Below are 15859 nucleotides of genomic sequence, written 5' to 3' on the forward strand. Positions count from 1 at the left end.
ACATAAAAGTTGCTGGTGAACGCAGCAGGCTAGGCAGCATCTCTAGGAAGAGGTGCAGTCGACGTTTCAGGCCGAGACCCTTCGTCAGGACTACAGTAGCCCTGACGAAGGGTCTCGGCCTGAAACATCGACTGCACCTCTTCCTAGAGATGCTGCCTGGCCTGCTGCGTTCACCAGCAACTTTTATGTGTGTTGCTTGAATTTCCAGCATCTGCAGAATTCCTGTTGTTTGCGTAATTAATTAGGTGCCGCCCGGCACGTAAATGTCAGCCCAGATCAGAGACGATTGCCGATTGTGTCGCCTCTGATCTGGGCCGACATTTATGTGCCGGGTGGCACCTAATTAATTAGCTTGTTTATTTCAGCTTTTTTCTTAAAGATGTGCTGGGTGCGTCCCGGCTACTGCTGCATGCTTCGCGGATTGGTATTGGTCTGCGGCCCAGTGGTTGGGGTGGTGGGATACCGGGGTGTGATCTCATCGTCGTTTGTTTCCATCAGGGCAGGCAGGTCATCTTCTTCTATGTCTGCCTGCCTCGATGTCGAAGATCGAGGTTCGTCGTCTGCTGTGGCTGATGTGGAAGGCTTGAAAAACGACAGTATGCATGACTGCTTAGCCTCACGCATTTTTCTATCGTATAGTTCTTTGTAAGCACTCAAACCATCTTGCAAATATGCCCTAAACCTACGCACCCTTTCAAAATTAAAGTCATACTTTTGTGCAATCAATGCAGCGAAAATCTCACGCAGTTGCTTCACTTTCAGTCCCTGGATGACTTCACTTTCAGTCCGTTTGCTACTGCATTCGGTTTTGATTGTTATCCTTTCCTCTTCCAATTGTATCAGCTCTTCATCTATCAGTTCTTGGTCATGGGATGCCAAAACCTCTTCAACATCATCTTCATCAACTTCCACAAGCCAAACTCACTTTGTCCTTACTTCGTTCACCACGATTGAAACACTTAATTATGTCTAGTTTTATGCTAACTGTAACATCTTTACGAGCTCTTTCAGGCTCTTCTGATACATTAGAACTCATCTTGCTAACGGATGCTCAAAATAAATCGAGATAAAGCACAGATGCTCACAGGCACATGTTTAAGCAATGCCGGCTAGAATGCAGTTCTGGGGTAGGAGACTGGCTGATCGGGGCACGTGCTGCCTTTTTTTGTAACAGTGAAAACACCTTCTGTTAGCGAAAACAGGTAACTAATGTAGGTCTTTCATAACAGCGAGGTTTTGTACAGCGAACATTCGAAAAGCGGGGGACACCTGTATACCCTTCTATTCAAGAGCCTTGAGGTAGATTTATCCTTCAAGGTTAAATCCTATTTTGATTTCTGGTTGTAGATTCACCAATTGGGAGAAACATTAGTTCAAAGAAGAATGCAAGAGGAAAATTTCATAATCAGTAACCCCTATAAATTGCTAAACTGTAAGACTACAGAATCATACTAAAATGGTATAATGTTCTGTTTGTACAATACCTCAACCAAGTGATGCTGCCAAGACGCACAGAGCAGATGTCAAAGCAATAGAGTTAAGCCAAAAAAGAATCATTGAGAGTTACATTTTTGCCTCCAATTAGAGATGAGAAACGGTGGAAACTAAACAGGAGAGAGTGATTTAAAAGAAGCACACTTCTTCATGAAATTGTGCTATCTCTAATTGTGCAAGCAGGAGAAGCAAAGCATGAGCCAGGTCCTGAGATGCCACAGCTTCAAGTACTGGTAATGTCACCCAGCTAGTACTATTTTCCCATTTGGCCCATATCCCCTCCTTGTAACTATCTAAATGCTTAAATGACATGATTGTACTTAAATCCCTGTTCATTCTGAGGATCAATTTAATGAACATTTGTTGCATACAATTTATTTGTAGACTCCAATCAGTTTGGAATGGCAAAAACATTTCCTCCACGATCTCCATCAGCACAAGTGCACCAGAGGGCTGTGTGTCAAGTCCCCTGCTCTACTCGCTTTACACCCACGACTGTGTGGCTAATTATATTCAAGTTTGCTGATGACACCACTGTTGTGGACTCTATGAAAGGTGGTGATAAATCAGCATACAGGAGAGGGATTGAAAATTTGGCTGAGTGGTGTCATAATAACTTCTTACTCAATGTCAGCAAGACAAAGGAGTTGATTGTAGACTTCAGGAGAGGGAAAGTAGAGGTCCATGAGTCAGTTCTCATTGGAGGATCAGAGGTGGAGACAATTAATAGCTTTAAATTCTTGGGTGTTACCATTGTAGAGGTCCTACCCAGAACCCAGCATGTAAATGCAATTGCGAAAAAAAAGAATGCAGCACCTCTACTTCCTTAGGAGTCCCTGGAGATTTGGCATATCATCAAAAACCTCGACAAACTGCTATAAATGAGCAGTGGAGAGTGTATTGAATGGCTGCAACACAGCCTGGTATGGAAATACCAATGTCTTCGAATGGATAAATGACCTAGTACATCATGGGTAAATCCCCCCCAACCACTGAGCACATCTACATGAAACAATGTTGTAGGAAAACAGCATCCAACATCAGAGATCATCACCACCAAGGCCAAGCTCTTTTCTCACTGCTGCCATCAGGTGGAAGATACAGTACAAGAGTCCCAGGACTCACACCACCAGGTTCAAGAACAGTTACTATCCCTCAACCAACAGGCCCTTGAACAAAAGGGGAGGGGGGGGAAGGGAAATTACACTCACTTGCCCATCCATTGAGATATTCCCACAACCAATGACCTCGCTTTAAGAACTCTTTATCTTGTTATTTCATTTTCTCAATACTTATAGCTATTTCTTTATATTTGCGCTGGCATAGTTTGTCGTCTTCTGGCTGATCTTTCATTGACCATGATGAAGTTACTCGTCGTGAATTAAAGTTAATATAAAACTTATCTTAGCATCGGAATCTGACCCTCAAGAATAAACAGAGGGAAAAAAACCTTGAAAGCAATACGTGGCAAATGCATTAGAAACTTCTTTACAGAGCTCCTTTTAAAATACTGGGGGAGGATATTGGAATTAACAGCTACATGCTACCATAAACTCTTTAGTTGTCCAAGAAGAACATTCCCAATTCATACCCAACTGTTGGATGGTTAGATCAAACTTACTTCACATAAAAATCAAGATGCTTTGGGAATTCCAATTTTCCAGCAAGAATCTTCTGATAAATTCCAAAAGGATTGTCGTCAAAAAATGGGGGATAACTGCAAAAAGAAAAAAATTAACAAGGTAGATTAGAAATAGCATGTTATGGATTTGAAAATAGTCCATTTTACATGATAATGTCTCCCCAGCAGCCAATGTAACATTATTTAAGTCTTTTGTTTTAAAAATGTTAAGTAGTGCTTATAGCTAGCTTTTGGTAAGATCATATATTTTACATCATGGCTACTTCTAGAAATAAAACCCCTTTAATGTCAGATGCAAATCCACAGATTGGGATATGCTTAGGAAATTGCAACCTATCACTTAGTGGGCAGAAAGCCACGAACCAAACTGCCATTAACCTGCAAAACATCAGTGACATTCATAAAAGATGCAAGAGAAAATGCTTGAAGGATTAAAAATCGCATATCTGTAGTTAAAATATATTCCTTGGAGGTCAAAAATGAGGCCAAATTAAGTTTAGGATTAGTGGCACACCTTAGAACCAAAGCACAGAAGGTTTTAAACATAGTATGTATTCTTTAAACATATGTTCTGAGAGAGTTTCATGCAAAAATAATTTTTCAATCTTGACATTCCACATTTTTAAACTTTTAAAGTTGTCAAGTAAAACTAAGCACTCTTAAATTCCAGCAAGATCTTATAATGGATGCATTGGCTCAGTGACAGCACTTTGCACCTGTAAAAGTAGTGCACCTAATTTAAATGACAATCATACATTTGCTATAGAAATGGGAAAACCATAAGGATCGAAAATCAAACAGTAGAAACTACAGATGTAGGAAATTCAGAACCCCACATATGAAATGTTGGAGGAACTCAACAGGTCAGGCAACAACCATGGAGAGGAATTAGCAGTCCACATTTCGTGTCGAGGCCCTTCTTGAAACATCGATTGTTTATTCTTCTCCATAGATGCTGCACGACTTGCTGAGTTCCTCCAGCACTGTGTGGGTGTTGCTCAGGATTAGAAAATGCAGTCATTGAGAGTTTGAAATCGTGCAATTTTCATTGACTTTACCTTACATGGTCGTGAGACCAAGAAAATACGAAAACTACCACAAACAAATCAAAACCTAGAACTCAGTGTTGTACCTCAAGAAAAGTCAATTCTTTGCCAAGAGCACAAACACTGCAGGATGCCACTTACATTGGTCATTATTCCTAAAAATAATTCCCCAGAATGGATTAAATATGACATATTTCAATTCTTAATAACCAGAAAAATATTTTGATATTTTGATTAGAAGTGTTGCATTAATAATGATTTTTCATTATTATATTATAGTTTAAAATTTAAGATGCAAATGAATTTAAAGAAACACACAAATTGCTGGAGGAATTTAGCAGGTCAGGCAGCATCTATGGAAAGGAATAAAGAGTCAATGTTTTAAGCAGAGACCCTTCATTAGGACTGTAGGGGAAGGGGGAAGAAGCCAGAAATTGAAGGTTGGGGGAGGGGAAGTAGTACAATTTAGAAAGTGATAGGTGAAGCCAGGTGAGAGGGAAGTTAAGTGGATGGGGAGGGAAGATGAACTGAGAAAGTGGGAGGTGACAGAGGGAAAAGGTAAAGGGCTGAAGGAAAAGGAATCTGGTAGGACAGGAGAGTAGATTTAAATTTTGCACTGAGGTTCACTTGGATTTTTGGCAGAAATGGTAAAAACATTAAAAATCTGCAATTAGATTCTAAGTCTGTAGGTAAAATATTTTCCGGCTTTCTATGCCTTACTATCAAAACTACCAAAATCCTGTAATATCTCATTCATAACAATTGGAAATGCGAGAAGCTTAAGCCTTACAACTGAGATCTTGGCTTTCATTGACAATTGATGCTCAGTTGATCCAGTCTTCAAATTTCTATGGTTGGATCCAAATATAATACTTTCCAGATATGAGGAGTGAAACAAAAAGATTAGTCCCTATATTTTTCCACGACTTTTATTTAAATAGACTTGTGCAAGCACATTAGATAAGCATCTATAGATCAGTTTGCATGCCGCTACGTTGCCCAGACCTGGACTGAAAAATCGATTCTTGGGCAAAGCACCAGGGCTGTCAACACAAGCCAAATTATACTCAGCAAGATTCAATGATTTCATTAAAGAAATGACACAAGCAGACTGATTAGAGACACTTTTAGAAAAAACTTTAAGGTAATTCAAAAAGTATAAATATGAAATGAAGAGAAGGGAATGCCCTAAACCGATCCAAAAAACATTATTAACCATTATTACAGTGGTTTAGAGACACTGCACCCATGAACACTACCTCACCTTTTTAATATATATTATTTCTGTGTTTATACAATTTTAATTTATTATAATTACATATGCTGCAATTGACTGAAGAAAAAAAATCAATATTATGTATTGCATTGAACTGCCTCTGCTGTTAAAATTTCATGACATATGCTAATTTTGAGGTTAAGATGATAATAAACCCAATTCTAATTCTGATTTTGATTTTATAACTGACAGCTGAATTTATTCCTACTACATACCCACAGGTTGTTTTAGCTGAGAAAATTCTTCTCTGCTTAACACAAAGTAACACTAATCCCCATTATAGTAAAATAGCATAGTTATTAATTACGAATGAAGACAGAAATGTCCATCAATTCAGATAAGTGAAAATCAATTGTACAGTTTATGGAACAAATAGATTTGTAGCCAAAGTTTAAAAAAATATTTTGAAATCCACTTGATCTGATAGTCTGCATTACAAGTTTTGAAGGAAATGGCTGCAGAATGATGTTTGTGTGGATTATAACTTAGTCTAGATTTTGGAACAGTGCCAGACAATCAGAAAAATCAGCAAGACAGAAAACAAGATGCTATATACAGTCTAGCATCTGTCAGGACAGTTTGTTCAGGTAATGGCAGAGGTTAAGAGAATTAATCAACACTGAACATAATTTTATGAAAGGAAATCATGCTGGACAAATTTCTAGAGCTCTGATGTAACAAACAGGATATTTTATAAGAAGAACAAGATGTAATCTCATAGAAATGCAAGTTGTTAAAAGGGGGAATGGTTTTGGAATTGCAAGTCATCGATTTTGGGCAGATGGAGAGAATTTCTCTGTGGCTCATGAATCTTTGAGGAGCAATTCAGAGAATCATGAAGGTAGAGTCATTAAATATATTCAGGAAGAGATCTATGGACATTTTAATCAATCGTGCTGGGGTTGAGAGCTTCAAATTCTGAGTTATGATCATCTCCAACAACCTGTGCTGATCCAGCTACAGACCCACAGCCAAGAAAGCACACTACTATCTCCACTTCCTTAGGAGGCTAAAGAAATGTAGTATGTCGCTATAGACTTTGACCATTTTATTGATGTACCTTAGAAAGCATCTTATCTGATGCTTCCACAGAAAAGGATCTGCTCAGTTAAATTAACTTGTGTGTATGTAGTATAAAGATCTTGAGCTGTCAATTATAAAAATGCACTAAACCACTGTAACAAAAGTTAAAAACATTTTTGGTATGACAACTGCTCTACCTATGACCATCAGAAGCTGCAGAGAGTTGTAGACACAGCTCAACACATCATAGAAATCAGTCTCCCCTCCATGGAATGACTATTCTTCCTGTTGCCTCAGTAAAGCAGCCAGCATAATCCAAGACCCGAACCACCCAAGATATTCTCTCCTTGCCCCTCACCCATTGGACAAAAGCCTGAAAGCACATCCCACCAGGATCAAGGACAGGTTCCCCTGCTGTTATAACACTACTGAATGGTTCAATACTATGAGAAAACACTCTTGACCTCAATCTACCTTTTATGTTCTTGCATCTTATTGTCTACCTGTATTGCACTTTATTCTAAGGCCAAACCATGTTATAGCACACACACGAGGGGATGTGTGGTCTACTGCTGTCCATTTGCTACATTTAAAAACAGTGAACAATCCAAAGGTACAAGTTGGAAGTTAAACATTTGGTGGGGTAAGAGGAATACTGGCATTTTTCCAGATTGTTATTTCTGAATTCTAAAAATCTAATAAACAGTCATGCTCAAAATATTATAACAGGATCACTTGCTATTCACCTGTGGTCTTCTGAAGGACAAAAGTTAGTGGATGGAGGTAGTTACTTAGCTGGCAAAGGTGGGATGGAGATCTTTTTCCTTTCACTTATCGCAATATCAACTAAAACAAATAGGGATCTTAGCAGCATTATGAATGCTTATAAAGGTCAGCTGAAAAGTTTCCAAGAGGACTCACCCAGAAAGCATTTCAAACATCAGCACACCTAACGCCCACCAGTCCACTGCTCTTCCATGACCTTTACTCTGGATGACTTCTGGTGCAAGATATTCTGGAGTACCACAGAGTGTCCAAGTTCTAGAAAGGGCAAAGAAAAGTGACCAGTATTATGCTGTGAAGAGAGAACTTAAGTAATGATTCTGTCATAAATAATGACTAAATACTGAATAAAATTAACTTAGTATTTAAGGATACACTCAATGACCACATTATAGGTACCTCCTGTACCTAATACAGTGACCACTGAATCTATGTTTGTGGTCTTCTGCTGCTGTAGCTCATCCACTTTAAAGTTTGACATGCTGTGCATTCAGAGATGTGTTTCTGCACACCACTGTGGAAGCGTGGTTATTTGAGTTACTCGCACCTTGTCAGCTTGAACTATCTTGCTGTACCACTCTGACACATCTCATTAACAAGGTATTTTCGCCAACAGCACTGCCACTTACTGTTTTTTTGTTTTTTGCACTATTCTCTGTGAACTCTAGAGATTGTCGTGTGTGGAAAATCTCAAGTCAGCAGCAGTTTCAGAATTACTCAACTTACCCTCTCTGGCAGCAACAATCATTCCATGATCAAAGTCACTTAGATCATAAGACCATAATACATGGGAGCAAAAGTAGGCAATTCAGCCCATCGAGTCTGTTCCACCATTCAATCATTGGCTGATTCAATTCTTCCAGTCATCCCCACACCTCTGCTTTCACTCCATACCCTTTGATGCTCTGGCTAATCAAGAACCTATCCATCTCTGCCTTAAATACACCCAATGACTTGGCCTCCACAGCCACTCGTGGCAACAAATTCCACAGATTTACCACCTCCTGACTGAAGTAATTTCTCTGCATATCAGTTCGAAAAGGATATCCTTCAATCCTGAAGTCATGCCCTCTTGTCTTAGAATTCTCTACCATGGGAAATAACTTTGCCATATCTAATCTGTTCAGGCCTTTTAACATTTAGAACGTTTCTATGAGATCCCCCTCATTCTCCTGAACTCTAGGGAATACAGCCCAAGAGCTGCCAGACATTCCTCATACAGTAACCCTTTCATTCACTTGACACTTAAATGACACTTAAAGGGTTGATGGTGGATATGCAATGGCAAGCATTTAAAGATCGCATGGATGAACTACAACAATTGTTCATCCCAGTTTGGCAAAAGAATAAATCAAGGAAGATAGTGCACCCATGGCTGACAAGGGAAATTAGGGATAGTATCAATTCCAAAGAAGAAGCATACAAATTAGCCAGAAAAAGTGGCTCACCTGAGGACTGGGAGAAATTCAGAGTTCAGCAGAGGAGGACAAAGGGCTTAATTAGGAAGGGGAAAAAAGATTATGAGAGAAAACTGGCAGGGAACATAAAAACTGACTGTAAAAGCTTTTATAGATATGTGAAAAGAAAAAGATTGGTTAAGACAAATGTAGGTCCCCTACAGACAGAAACAGGTGAATTGATTATGGGGAGCAAGGACATGGCAGACCAATTGAATAATTACTTTGGTTCTGTCTTCACTAAGGAGGACATAAATAATCTTCCAGAAATAGTAGGGGATCGAGGGTCCAGTGAGATGGAGGAACTGAGGGAAGTACATGTTAGTAGGGAAATGGTGTTAGGTAAATTGAAGGGATTAAAGGCAGATAAATCCCCAGAGCCAGATGGTCTGCATTCCAGAGTGCTTAAGGAAGTAGCCCAAGAAATAGTGGATGCATTAGTGATAATTTTTCAAAATTCTTTAGACTCTGGACTAGTTCCTGAGGATTGGAGGGTGGCTAATGTAACCCCACTATTTAAAAAAGGAGGGAGAGAGAAACCAGGGAATTATAGACCGGTTAGCCTAACATCGGTAGTGGGGAAACTGCTAGAGTCAGTTATCAAAGATGTGATAACAGCACATTTGGAAAGCGGTGAAATCATCGGACAAAGTCACCATGGATTTGTGAAAGGAAAATCATGTCTGACGAATCTCATAGAATTTTTTGAGGATGTAACTAGTAGAGTGGATAGGGGAGAACCAGTGGATGTGGTATATTTGGATTTTCAAAAGGCTTTTGACAAGGTCCCACACAGGAGATTAGTGTGCAAACTTAAAGCACACGATATTGGGGGTAAGGTATTGATGTGGATAGAGAATTGGTTGGCAGACAGGAAGCAAAGAGTGGGAATAAACGGGACCTTTTCAGAATGGCAGGCGGTGACTAGTGGGGTACCGCAAGGCTCAGTGCTGGGACCCCAGTTGTTTACAATATATATTAATGACTTGGATGAGGGAATTAAATGCAGCATCTCCAAGTTTGCGGATGACACGAAGCTGGGCGGCAGTGTTAGCTGTGAGGAGGATGCTAAGAGGATGCAGGGTGACTTGGATAGGTTAGGTGAGTGGGCAAATTCATGGCAGATGCAATTTAATGTGGATAAATGTGAAGTTTTCCACTTTGGTGGCAAAAATAGGAAAACAGATTATTATCTGAATGGTAGCCGATTAGGAAAAGGGAAGGTGAAACAAGACCTGGGTGTCATTATACACCAGTCATTGAAAGTGGGCATGCAGGTACAGCAGGCGGTGAAAAAGGCGAATGGTATGCTGGCATTTATAGCGAGAGGATTCGAGTACAGGAGCAGGGAGGTACTACTGCAGTTGTACAAGGCCTTGGTGAGACCACACCTGGAGTATTGTGTGCAGTTTTGGTCCCCTAATCTGAGGAAAGACATCTTTGCCATAGAGGGAGTACAAAGAAGGTTCACCAGATTGATTCCTGGATGGCAGGACTTTCATATGAAGAAAGACTGGATGAACTGGGCTTGTACTCGTTGGAATTTAGAAGATTGAGGGGGGATCTGATTGAAACGTATAAAATCATAAAGGGATTGGACAGGCTAGATGCAAGAAGATTGTTCCCGATGTTGGGGAAGTCCAGAACGAGGGGTCACAGTTTGAGGATAAAGGGGAAGCCTTTTAGGACCGAGATTAGGAAAAACTTCTTCACACAGAGAGTGGTGAGTCTGTGGAATTCTCTGCCACAGGAAACAGTTGAGGCCAGTTCATTGGCTATATTTAAGAGGGAGTTAGATATGGCCCTTGTGGCTAAAGGGATCAGGGGGTATGGAAGGAAGGCTGGTACAGGGTTCTGAGTTGGATGATCAGCCATGATCATACTGAATGGCGGTGCAGGCTCTAAGGGCCGAATGACCTACTCCTGCACCTATTTTCTATGTTTCTATTCCTGGACTACTTCTCCATTCGGATATTTGGTCTGAACAACAACTGAAGCTCCTGACTCTGTGCACATGCTTTTATGCATTGAGTTGCTGCCACATGATTGGCTGATTAGATATTTGTATTAGCAAGCAGGTGTATAGGTGTAACTAATAATGTGGCCACTGAGCATAAAAATCAACTTGTTAAATACAGAGAAGAAAAGCAATATAGAATGTAATGGAACAAGAAAGATTTGATTACAAAACAAAATTCACAAAACCAGGAGTTCCAAATGACCATAACATCATGTAGGCTCTAAAAATCCTTTCTCTTCATGCTCCAGATTTATACAAGTCTTGTAAAAGGTCCCATTGTGCTTCAGCACTGAGTTCAAGAGTCGGGAAACTATACTTCAACTTCATAAAACTCTGGTTAGGTGTTGTATAGAAAGAAATCAGTAGTCAATGGGTCACCAAATTATCCCGATGTGTGCCACCTAAGCAAATGAAACCTTCAATTTTCATTACATCTTCAAGGTATCACTGTATTGAATGCTGTGTAAGCACAATTACAGAGTACACATCAAAGTAAAATTATCAAAGTATGTAGGTCACCATATAACACAGATTTTTGTGTATTCAGTTAATAAAAAATACAACAGAATCAATGAAAAACTACGAAGACAAACAACCTATGTGAAAAGTCAATAAACCGCAAATACAAAAAAAGAAAAGAAACAAAATATAAATAAGCAATAAATATCAAGAACATGAGTTGTTGAGTTCTTGAAATTGAGTCCATAGGTTGTGGAATCAGGTCAGTTTAGAGAAGTTATCCCCTCTGGTTCAAGAGGCTGATGGCAAAAGGGTAATAACTATCCCTGAAAATACTGGTGTGAGATTTGAAGCTCCTGTACCTCCATCCTGGTGGCAGCAGCAAGAAAAGAGCATGGCCTGGAAGGTTTGGTTCCTTGATGATGGATGCTGTTTTCCCTGCAACATCACTCCATGTAGTTGGGCTCAATTGTGGAGAGGACTTTACCTGTGATGGACTGGGCTGTATCCATACCACACGATGATGCAACCCGTCAATATACTCTCTATTGTCTAGGAGTCTCTCCCTCACACAGACACAGAACTTTGCTAGTTTTAGATGACACGATGAATTGTTGCAAACTTCTAAGAAAGTAGAGGTGCTGCCGTGCCTTCTTTGTAATTGCACTCAAGGAGGTATCCTGGGTTCAGGATAACATGCTTCCTCGAGTTCAGATGTGACTGATGCAAGGTTAAGTAGTTTGTGAAGATGATGAATCTGTGAAATTTGTTGCCACAGAGGGCAGTGGAGTTGTTCAAGACAGAAATTGATACATTGCTGGTTGGTAAGCAGGTTAAGGTATGGGAAGAAATGGGAGAAATTGATATTGTCACGTACCCCATGATGGGTTAAAGAACCAGGAGAAATGGAAAACACCTTGGAGTCCAGTATTGCTACTGACTAATGATATTTATTAGTAACTACACAATACAGTAATATAAATGCAGATAAATCAAAGAGATTAGCAATGATTATATATCAGTATAGCAATGATTATATATAAGTAAGTATATCAGTAAGTGTGGAAATATATGAAAACCAAGCTTCTTCAAGTCTAGGGGTAAATAGGTAGTCTTACGAAGATGAGTAAAGTTCAGTTCAGTTCGTGGTGTTGAGTTGTGTAGTGATGGAGAGAGAGAGATTTGAGTCTTCAGGTGAGCTGTCACCATCGATCTTCCCGTTGTCCTCTGAATTCCTTTAGAAGTCACCGACTGTGACCACAACAAAAGGGGACCGTTCTTCTGTGGTGGATCTATCAACCCAGGCGAGGGTTGGACACACAAATATCTCCCCACCGGTCACACCTTCTCCACACTGCGAGAGCCACTGATTGATCCGCCTGATCGATCCTCCAAAACCCACTTTTTCTGTGGGCACAACAAAGGTCATTCAGGGTCCAAAATCATGAGTCTGAGGTCTATCATATGACCTTCTATTTATCTCCCCGTACTGAGTACCAACTGTCATTCAAACAGCTCCTCCCTTCTCTGAATGCAAGAACGTACAAACAGGCGATGTCCTTGGGAAAGTATAAACAAACTGTGAGCAGTCTTTGTCTGTCTGTCTGTCTCTCTCTTAAAAACAAGATGTAGGTGTTAAATAATTCTCTCTCTCTTTTCAAAAGCACAGTCCATAGGGGTAACTCAGGACCCCATCACAATATGGAAAACAAGAATATCCATGCCAGAATAGTGGAGTAGACTCAGTGGACTGAATGGCCCAATCCTTCTCCAAGAATCATCACCTTGGCATGGTGGAGAGACTTCTGAGTTTCTGAAATCCGAGACAACGAGCGATCCAAGAAAAATCTCAGTGGTGGAGCTGGTGGACGATAATGACACATTACAACAGTTGTGAATGCGGAGGACGGTTGCAGCAGTGAAGGGCCCCCAGTTATCTTGCATTCTATGCCACTGGACCCCAATCTGTCAAGAACTATGTGGTGGCTGTCCATGCTTCAGCCTCCCCATATTAAACAAAGTTATGTATAGGCATCTCCATTAAGGTCAGAATATTTGAATCCTGGATTGGCCTCTACAGCCACCTGACGACCAGCAACCTCATACTCTACTTGAGTGATTATACTACTACGGACTACTAACAGATAACATTGATAATTAGCCAATCAGATAGCTAGATTTAACCAAACTGTCACCCGCTGCTGAAACCAAGAAGTTTTCAGAAAAATAACAGGCAACACTGGAAAACACACTTAACAATTACACACATATAGGTAACTTATTAAAAAAAACAACCAAGTATAAGTTAAACTACCAGAACAATAACAATTCTACACCACAATCAAACAGTACAGAAAAGGTTTACCAGGATGCTTCCAGGATTAGTGTGTACGTGCATGTGCAAAAAGAAATGGTTGGGCTAATTCCAGTGTTTTCTCTGGAGTGGCTGAGAAGACCTGATGGAACAATATAAAATTATGAGAGGCATAGAGAGTCAGTTGGTATACGTTTCCTAGAATTTAAAAGGGATATACTGGGCAAGTATTATTTCCCCCCTATACAGAGTGGTGGGTGACCAGAATGCACTGCCAGGGGCAGTGGTGATGGCAACAGCAGATACAATTTGTGTTTAAGTATTTCTTAAATAGGCATATGAATACGCAGAGAATGGAGAAATATGTAACAGGTGGAGGCAGAAGGGATTAATTTAATTAGGTACTATTAGCTTCGTCAGTTCTGTACAACGAGGTGGGCTGAAGGATGTGTTCCTGTGCTGCAATGTTTGATATTATCTTCATAACTGAAATGTATCCTTAAGTGAGTACTTGTTGAAGACACACATCAAAGTTGCTGGTGAACGCAGCATCTCTAGGAAGAGGTACAGTCGACGTTTCAGGCCGAGACCCTTCGTCAGGACTAACTGAAGGAAGAGTTAGTAAGAGATTTGATAAGTAAATCTCTTAATAGCTCTTCCTTCAGTTAGTCCTGACGAAGGGTCTCGGCCTGAAACGTCGACTGTACCTCTTCCTAGAGATGCTGCCTGGCCTGCTGTGTTCACCAGCAACTTTGATGTGTGTTGCTTGAATTTCCAGCATCTGCAGAATTCCTCGTGTTTGCAACTTGTTGAAGACAACATAGCAGCAGCTTGGCAACATAATTAATGAAGCAGTAATGACTTTTCAAGGGAAGCTGGTGAGCAACAAAAAGAAAAAGTACATATATTAATTGTCAACTTTCCTTAAATAATGTGGCTCCTTACTGTAAACCTGAGTGCTTAGTGAACAATTATGAAAGTCAATGATAATTCAAATTCAAAGTTAATTTCAAAGTAAGATTTATTATCAGAGTATATACATGTCCCCACATACAACTCTGAGATTCCTTTTCTTGTGGGCGTTCTTAGCAAACTGATAGAACAGTAACAGTAAATAGGATCAATGAACAACAAACTGTGCAAATGCAAATATAAATAGCAATAAATAATGAGTATGAACTAACATGAAACGAAAGAGCATGAAATAACAGGATAGAATCCTTAAAATGAGACCATCAGTTCCGGGAACACCAGAAATAGAGTGAATATAGTTATCCCCTTTTGCACAAGAGCCTGATGGTTGAGGGGTAGTAACTGTTCTTGAACTTGGTGGTGCAAGTACTTAGGCACTTGTACCTTCTACCTTCTACCTCATGGCAGCAATGAGAAAAGAGTGGATGATGGATCCACTTTGATGATAGATGCTGCTTTTCTACGACAATGTTTCATGTAGGTGTGCTCAACAGTTAGGACTTTAGCCATGATGTACTGGGCCAAATCCATTACCTTTTGTAGGATTTTCTGCTCAAGAGCATAGGTGTTACCATACCAGCCCATAATTCAGCCAGTCAGCACACTTTTCACCACATATCTGTAGAAGTAGAGGTGCTCAAGTGCTTGCTTTGCAATTATACTTACATGATGGGTCCAGGACAAGTCCTCTGAGATAGTGACACCCAGGAATTTAAAGTTACTGATCCTCTACACCTCTGATCAGTACTGGTTTATGGACCTCTTAGTTTCCCTCTCCTGAAGTTTATAGTCAGTTTCTTGGTCTTATTGACATTAAGAGGTTGTTGTTATTACACCACTCAGCCAAATTTCCAGTCTCCCTCCTGTATGCTAATTCATCACCATTTTCGATACAGCCCACAGTGGTGGTGTTATCAGCAAACTTGTATATGGTGTTGGAGCTGTACTTAGCCACACAGTCATAGGTGTAAAGTGAGTAGAGCAGGGGCTCTAAGCACACATTCCTGTGCTGATGGAGATTGTGGATTTGTTGCCAATCCAAACTCATGGGAGTCTGCAATTGACTAACTCTGTAAGAGGTTATGGCGTTCAAACCCTACCACAACTGTCGAGCGTCTCTCGTTGATTCCAGTCTAGTCCAGAATCTCCATTTCGCCCTTGAGATGGCTTTCTGGAGATCATATCTGCACTTCACACAGCATTCTTGATCTCTACACTTGAATGTCTGATCTGGCTCTCAGCAAATTCCAGATTTCATGGTTCATTCAGGGCTTCTGATTGGGGTAAACCCTGAACAATTATGTGGGGACACACTCATCCACAGCTGTTTTAATAAAGTCTGTCATGACCAGTAGTCATTCAGGTCCTCAGAA

The 15859-nt window shown here is 40.2% G+C and overlaps 1 protein-coding gene across 2 annotated transcripts in view; it reads right to left on the minus strand.

Annotated features, from left to right (window-relative positions):
* prkx (protein kinase X-linked) overlaps window positions 1–15859 on the minus strand; it is a 146398-nt gene that overhangs the window by 40961 nt on the left and 89578 nt on the right. For both annotated transcript variants that reach the window (XM_063054611.1, XM_063054610.1), the window contains 2 exons: window positions 7403–7522; window positions 3116–3211 (listed from right to left, as the gene is read on the minus strand). In XM_063054611.1, the coding sequence (XP_062910681.1) occupies window positions 3116–3211; window positions 7403–7522 (216 nt within the window). The remainder of the gene's footprint in view (window positions 1–3115; window positions 3212–7402; window positions 7523–15859) is intronic.

This window comes from Mobula hypostoma, chromosome 7, assembly GCF_963921235.1.
Source record: "Mobula hypostoma chromosome 7, sMobHyp1.1, whole genome shotgun sequence".
NCBI classification, from domain to species: Eukaryota; Metazoa; Chordata; class Chondrichthyes; order Myliobatiformes; family Myliobatidae; genus Mobula; species Mobula hypostoma.